Raw genomic sequence first — 8,094 nt, forward strand, 5'->3', positions numbered from 1 at the left:
GGAATTTTGGAGTTTTCGAGGACTTAGATAAGGGCAAGCTTTTTATGCTTTCCCTTCTGCATAAGACTTCTATACTTCCCCTATCCAACTGTCATTTTTTAATGGACGGTTGAGATGATCCCAATTGATGTCTTTACATTTTTTTTTTTTTTTTTTTTTTGCTTCAAAATATTTTAGTATTAAATTTTAGGCATCCACTCCTCTCTTTCTAAATGCGCCACATTGATAAGATGGCATGTACCCAATTTCATATTCATACAATTTGAAAGGCATCGGATCTAGATCAAACGATCAGTGGCTTACTTGATTTAAAGTGGATGGCTGGAATGGGGAGAAGCACACGTCTTCCATGCTGTGGGGATGTCTAAAAACCTTTCCCCTTTATAATAGCTTTCAACTTATTTGCACTATTTTAATTACGTTTCCCTCAAATAATTCCACTGTTTCTTCTAGAAATGCATGTTGCGTTGGCACTCTTTTTTTCTCGTGGAAATTTGGTTCAATCTAAAACAGAGAAATGCATGTTGCGTAGGCACTCTTTTTTTCTCCTAGAAATTTGGCTCAATCTAAAACAGAATTAGCAATTTTATCTGAATTGTATTTGATTCTAATGAGATGAAGGATGAATAAATTTTTCATGTGGAATTTCTCCCCATTATTACTGTTTTTGTGTGCTCTTATAAGCCAGTAAAGTGAAATCTCATTGTTTATTAGCACATGAATCGTTCAAGGAACTACTCTCTCTCTGCCTCACAAATTGGGTCTTGGGGATGTTTTGTTTTTTCCCAACTGAAACCTTAATTGTGAATTGTAACTTGTGATTGCTTTTAAGATCCCAAATTTGGGGTCAATTGTATGAAATTGGTTTGTTTAAGATTCGATGAATTGTCACTTCGGGGAAAGCATATAATCAATTTATTAGAATAAATAGGTATCACAAAGAGGATTGATCCTAAAATTGAGGGGAATAAAGAACAGGAAAAATAAAAAGAAGCGGAGCAAGGGTGGTTTAATCAGTTGGCAAGGGAAATTCTATGCTGAACCTTTCACTCTCACTCTTTTTCCCACACTGGTGCTTAGAACACAGACATTGTGACTTCATCCTCCTCAAGCTCCTACCCCCTTCTTCCTCCTCCCTTTCTTTCTCCTCAACCCTCCGACTGCTCGAACCCATCTTTGTCTCCGGCTTCCTTTCGCTCCCGACAATTGATTCAGGCACTTTTCCGGCTACCCTTTCCTCATTGACCCCTTTTTTCCACATCTCTCTCATCAATCCTCTCACTTCACAATCCCCCTCACTGTGCAGTCCATCACAGAACCCACATCTTCTTGAGAGAGAAAACTCACTTGAAATTTTCTTCCGACGGTCCCTTGCAGCCTCAGCGTGCTCCCAAGCCTTCGCTAACCTTGCAGCCGCCTCGACCGATTCGGGTGATTGATGAATTATCCATTCATGAATTTGGTCTTTTAAGCCATCAATGAATATTGATTTGAGAGTGGAGTCTGGTACCCTGAGATCTGGCCATTTCTTCAAAATCCATCGAAATCTCAGATGAAATGAGTTCACAGTCTCTTCTTCTCCTTGCCTTATAGTTAGAAGTTCGGACCGAAAATCGGTTTTTCGATAATTCTGCAAAAAACGCAACCTTGATGGTAGTCCAAAATGAGAGAGTGGCCGAGAATGTGTATGTTGCGTAAAGATTAAAATTTGGAAAAATATTTATACAAAAGTCATAAATTTATTTGTATAATATTATATCAAAAGATACGTTAAATCTACACCATCATGGGTTTAGAACATTATCAATACCGTCCAAACTTATTTAGGTGTTCTAAAATGCCAAATTTTCACACGATAACTTTATAAGATATTGCGGTTTGGAAATACCAATTTATAAAGTATTTCGAATCATATGTTGAACAGTAAAGATACCTATTTTAAGACTTGAAATCTTTTGCTTTTTCAATTCATGCATCGCGAAGTTGAGATAATTAATTAGAGGGTTCTCGAACGTCAGAGCAACTTTTTTTCATTTATTTATTTTTGTGATGTGATCATTTCTATAATATAAGGCCAACACTTTCTATAAACATTTTTCCAAAATTTTTTAGGGAATGATCTTGTTGACATCATATATATTTTGAGAATCTAGAAAAGTATATATTAAAAACTACACAATAAAATCAGAAAAATTATTAAAGGACACAAAAATGCACAGCGCTAACCTTAGGGCTTCCCAAGAGAGGGTGTCCGAACCGGAATGGAGGTCGAGGTCGAGGTCGAGGTCGAGGTCGAGGTGGAACCAAATTATGGCCTCACCATCAAGGGTCGTCGGAAATAAGCGAAGAAGCAATGCCGGGTCTGTCGTGTTATTTGCACGGCATGTGAGATCGAAACGGCAGATATGCAAAGCCGGACACTCACTGGGGTCGCCCTTAAACACCGGCAACGGTAAAATGGTCAAATAATTCGCGTCCCTCATTTTAGAAGCAATATTCATTTTCTGCTGCCCTGAAGTGAATTTTCGACTTGACGTATTCCTGGTCTGCAATTTTTGTATCTTCGGGAGAGTTCGGCTCTCATTATCTTCATCAAAAGAGTATCCCTCTTCCTCTGAATCTCCTTCTTGGCGATCCGTATCTGTAAATTCCGTCTCACTTTGACTGGAAGTGTAATCGCTACCGGAAAAGTCATTCTTAGCGCGTGCAAGTTGCTGGAATTTTCCTCTCCTGCCTTTTTGTGCGACGGAGTTTGAGTTTTCTGACGACGAGATGACCGGAATTTTCCTCATCTTTGATGTTTTGTTTTGGTAAAAATGGTAGACGGTTTTGCATTTTAAAATTTTGATGTAAGGTTGAAGTAATGCAACTGTAGGAAACGGTGCGTTCCCTGCGCACAAATACAATTATTTCTAAAACACCCTTTGCATCAATTCTCCTTTACAAGTTTGCCCCTCTTTCCAATAATAATAACGCGTCCATTTTTCTTAGATACTAGCATCCCCAATAAGCTATTTTCTATCTCTACATATAGGATGCGGCTTAGGCCTTGCTTTAAAATGGATGGTCTAGATAATGTGTTCCAATATATAATATCATGAAGGATTGAAATTCATATTTTTTTCACATCCATAATGGACAAGATCGAGATGATTGAATGAAAGGTTTTCTGACATCAAAACTGCAATTTTTGTGAGATTTTACTATTTATTTATAAGAAAAATATATAACATGAGACTATTTACTTATTAAATAAGGTGGTCACAATCATCATTGACCGTTAGATTTCAAATAGGGTGGTTAAGGATATGTTTGAGATGAAAGTCCAAAATAAAATTTACCGAATGTTGTGGTACACTTTCATCTATTGGATTTCATATCTAATAGCTAAAAGTGATTACGACCTTCTTATACAAAAAATAATTATAGTCATAATATATAATATCATTTTCTCAGCTATGTAGACGGATCCCTCCCTTACTTTGTTCAATTTCGTCCAGCCGAAAACAATGAGGAGCCCAATATGAGCCCTGCGTTCCTCAATCGGAAGCGACAAGACCAGCCGTTACTCAGCTGGATTATCTCGTCCCTCGCAGAGGGCATCCATGCCCAGATTGTGGGTCTTACCATCTTCCACAAACTATGAACTGCACTAGAACTCTCGTTTTCAAATTACTCACGAGCACGTATTAAGCGATTGTGATTCCAGTTGCAGATTATTAAAAAGGGATCATTAAACATTGCTGATTATTTTCAGCAAGCAAAAATCATAGCCGATCATCTTGCTGCAATAGGAAAGCTAGTTTCTGATGAAAATTTAGTACTTAACGTTCTTGGTGGACTCCCCCTTGAGTAAAATTCGTTTTTGACCTTTATAACTACAAAGTCTGATTCAATTACCCTCAGTGATCTCCATGGCATTTTGCAAAGGCAAGAGATTCGACTCTCAGATCAACATGGCATGCTGTATATTGGCTCTTCATCGGCCAACCTTGCAACCACACAAAACAACTCAAGGGGCACGCCAATCAGTTCCCAAACGATGGGCACGATGGCCATGGTCGTGGTCAAGGCCATGGCCCGCAATAAAAAAATAACTCTCATTTTGGCAAGCAGCAAGGTAATCGCTCACGCATATCTCGCTAAGTATGCAATCCTGTGGGCCACTCAGCCCTCCAATGTCGACATCGCTTTAACCATTCCTTTCAACCTGATTTGGATGTAAACCTGAATGCCTTTCATGCGGCCCACTCCACCATCGACGATGCATGGTACCCAGATTCAGGAATGTCTAACCACATTACTGCCGATATTTCCAATCTTTCTCTCCACTCAGAATATACTGGACCAGAATAGATAAAAATTGGCAATGGTACAAGTTTGTGCATAAAAAATATTGGTTCTTCAAAACTTACTACAAACAATGCTACATTTTTCTCTTTGGAATATTCTGCATGTTCCTTCCATTTTCTACAATTTATTGTCAGTAAATCAGGTTACAAAGGCTAATGATGCTGTGTTTGAATTTCACCCTTCATATTTTGTTGTAAAGGATTCATCAACGGGGAGAGCTCTACTGCATTTATTGAAATTGGAGGTAGCATAAAAGATGAACAATAATAGTACGGGTTAGGCATTCCTTGGTGAAAAAGTTGCAATGAAGCAATGGCATAGTCGATTAGGGTATACAACAATGCCATAATTAGGCGAATAATTTAATAAAATAAATTATTTGTTTTATGTAATAAGGCTTCTCATGTTTGTGAAGCATGTTAGAAAGGGAAAAGTCATAAACTTCCTTATTTGCCCTCATCCACTATTAGTAATCCACCATTTGATTTAGAATTTTGTAATGTATGGGGCCTCTACTGATCGCATTTATAGAAAGCTATCACTATTATGTTCATTTCTTGGATCGCTTAGTCGATTTATATGGATATTTCATCTTCTTTAAAAATCAGATGTTTATGACACTTTTCTAAACTTTAAACCTTTGGTTGAAAATTTATGTGAAATACGTATTAAGTGTTTATAAACAGATTGGGGTGGAGAATATCAACATTTATCTCCATATTTTGGCTTCTTGTGGGATAGAGCATCGTCTATCTTATTCACATATCTATAAGCAGAATGGTTATGCCGAATGCAAACACAGGCATATTGTCGAAATAGGCATGTCATGTGGAAACATGAATATCCCAATTATAAGTTATCAATGTGTAATTGGTGAAATAATGGTGGAAATCTTTTGATGTTTAGGAATAGGCTCAAGGGCAGGTAGTCAAGAGTGGTAGGGACACAATAAAACAACTTGAGTTGCCTTTTTTTGTCAAAGGTGGGGGATCTCTTTCCCCCTGGACTATCTAGAAAAGAAATCTCTTGATGCTCCATTAGAATAGGTCGAGGGTACATGCTTGAAAACAGTATTATCAGGATCAGAATGGGTGCAGATTTTGGTTCAAAAAAAGATAACCATTAGTAGAACTGGTCGCACTCGATTAAAAAAATAAGATTTATAGACCAAAAATATATACTATATTTTAAACTGACTTGCCCAATTTTGTTTAAATGATCTAAATTGTCAAATTTAACATATATTACTTGATATAATCAACAAATATTTGTTTTAACCTTCTTTTTTTTTTTGTGAAATTTAACTTTTACTTTGGACCATATCAACTAAAGCACCACCCAACTATCCTTGCTGAGCTGGCCAGTCATGTCCTACCTTGATAACAATGCCTAGGAAAAATTCAATTATCTCCAAATGTTGCAACTTTTTACTATTGTAATACAGTGCATCTCAAAAATATTCTAGAAGAGATTGTTTATATGTTAGAGAACCCTTTAATTGATCATCTCAACATTGAGATGTGCAGATGTTGAAATAATAATAATTTTAAGTCTAAAAAATAATGCAATTTATAACAAGTTATCTGAATCGTCTATTTTTAAAGTTTTTAAATGCTCGTATATCTATTCAATCTGCACAATTTTTAAAAGATTTTCAAAACATCATAAAGTTTCCAATACCAAAACTACATCTCCAAACAAATTTTAGAGACGGTGCCTTACAAACCTCACCCTTAGTTCAATATCCCTTACTTGGTCTAAGTTCGAGATTTGACACTAATAATATGCATTGATTGGTTCTTTAGGAGCATTACACAATGGCGTGCAAATCTATTTTTGGAAAATTCACTTGACTCCATCTATTTTTAAAACGCACTGTAGATCCACAAATTGGATCAGTAACAGTAACACGGTCAAGGTTCTGTTTTTGGAAATGTTACTTCTTGGCCCCATCTCTCCATCTCGAAAAGGCCATAACTGCAAAATAAGATACACTCCTCACTTAATATGAAATAGATTGAGAAAGTTTATATACAGAGCCCACCTAAAAAATTTGACTAGAAAAGATTGTTTTGATAATTTATAGTATTTTTAGAGCCTGATATCTTTTTTTTTTTTTCAACCATAGTTTTCAAGTCGGGATGATCAATATAAAGTTTTCTTCCAATGCTTGACTTGTAATTTTGGATGAGTTATGAGGATTTACTTATTTTGGTAGCAACCATTTTCCTTCTTTAATTGATTTTGACATGGATTAAAAAAAGCTCCCAAATAAAAAACAAGGATCCTTCGCATCAGGTGACCTACCTAAAAATCAAAAGCCACACACAAATCCAAAAAAGAAACTGAGCAAAAGAAGTGCAGTTCCATCTTTTAGCTAATGATATTGATAATCTTCAAAAACCACTCTCAAAATCAAAAGCAAGGATTACAGAGCAAGTAGGATACATAGTGAGAGAAAGCTTAGAGAGAGAGAGAGAGGGAAAGAGAGAGAGAGAGAGAACACATTCCCTATCTGCATAATGACTTGTGATTTGGATGGTGACGAGAAACACCAAACAGTGCAACCTCAGCCTCCGAACCACAAAAGCAATTCTTCTCTCTTTTCCCATCCCCACTCCCATCTTCATCAAACCCCAGCACCTTCATCATCTTCGAGCCACTCTCCTTCTGCTCCAAAACCCTCAAAACCTTCTCGAAAACAGCGGTTTCGCAGGGGATGGTCAGCACTCCCTCCTGCTCGAACCCGAACTCCTCTTCAGCTTCTCGGAGGAGATGCTCGAAAGCTCGGTGGCGCAAGTACTCCATTGGAATGATGAATCTCTTGAGCTCTTGGCCGACGCAGACTGCAAGGTATCCTTTCGGGACATTTGAGGCCCAAGTGGAAGAGTAAGAAGAAGATGGGGTATCAGTGAAAGAGAGGGTTCTTTTGAGGAACTTCAGGCCTTTGCTTGCAGTGATGGTGGTGGTACTTGTTTTGGTGGAGGAAGATGCAGCAAGCTTTCTCCATTTTTTGAGGATTTGTTGGAGCTTAACAATCTCTCTAATCTTGTTGAATTTCTTTGCTTCCATTGAGAGATTGTTTCCACAATGCTGGTCAGAGAAAGAAAGACAGCTTTTTAGAGAGAGAGAGAAAGAGTTTTAGAGAGAGAAAGAGGGAGAGAGAATGCAAGTTTTAGAGAGAGAGAGGTTGGCTGAGAAAGGAGACTTGATGAAGGAAGAGGGAGAGGGATATATATATATATATATATAAGGAAGTTGGCTGCGTAGAGTCTTCTTCAAAAATAACTGCCGTTTCTCTTCTTTAAAAGAACTAACATTAATGTGGAAGTTCATAATTATTAACTTCAATGAATGCTCTCCATTAATTTATTCTCAATCTCTTCTCGGGTGCAGAGTTGACTGTGGAAGTTAAAAAGGGCGGTTTTCAGAAAGGTGCTAACCTTTTTCCAAAGGATAAGCCCGCATACGTAGATATGCGCGCCTCTTGATAATTCTATTTTTGGGATGGATTTTTAGACTTAATTTTTAAATATATGAAATCTCTATCATGAACATCACGAATATGAAAAATAACTAATTTTTTAAAACTATAAATAATAATTCTAACAAGAAAATATTTGGATGGTTAGTTTTCATTGCTTTTAGATGAAACACCTACTTGCATCCATCGTAAAGACGGATGTTTTACACTTTTTGGATCGCATGTGTAGTCATGCGGTTCGGCCCACATGAAACATT

At 37.1% G+C, this 8,094-nt stretch overlaps 2 protein-coding genes across 2 annotated transcripts; both read right to left on the minus strand.

The window, feature by feature from the left end:
• Positions 1–892: 892 nt before the first annotated feature.
• Positions 893–2,858, minus strand: LOC148783949 (uncharacterized). Its single transcript, XM_088848316.1, has 2 exons — positions 2,227–2,858; positions 893–1,646 (listed from the first exon to the last, which is right to left on the minus strand). The coding sequence occupies exons 1-2, from the start codon at positions 2,790–2,792 to the stop codon at positions 1,010–1,012; spliced, it is 1,203 nt and encodes a 400-aa protein (XP_088704442.1). The 5' UTR covers positions 2,793–2,858; the 3' UTR covers positions 893–1,009.
• A 4,006-nt stretch (positions 2,859–6,864) lies between these two features.
• On the minus strand, positions 6,865–7,425 carry LOC18440739 (uncharacterized). The gene has a single exon (XM_006850877.4). It carries the CDS (start codon positions 7,423–7,425, stop codon positions 6,865–6,867), a length of 561 nt encoding a protein of 186 aa, XP_006850940.2.
• Between the last annotated feature and the right edge of the window lie 669 nt (positions 7,426–8,094).

The sequence above is a fragment of the Amborella trichopoda genome, chromosome 1, assembly GCF_054954075.1.
Source record: "Amborella trichopoda isolate Santa Cruz 75 chromosome 1, AtrichopodaSantaCruz75HAP2 v2.0, whole genome shotgun sequence".
Classification (NCBI taxonomy): Eukaryota; Viridiplantae; Streptophyta; class Magnoliopsida; order Amborellales; family Amborellaceae; genus Amborella; species Amborella trichopoda.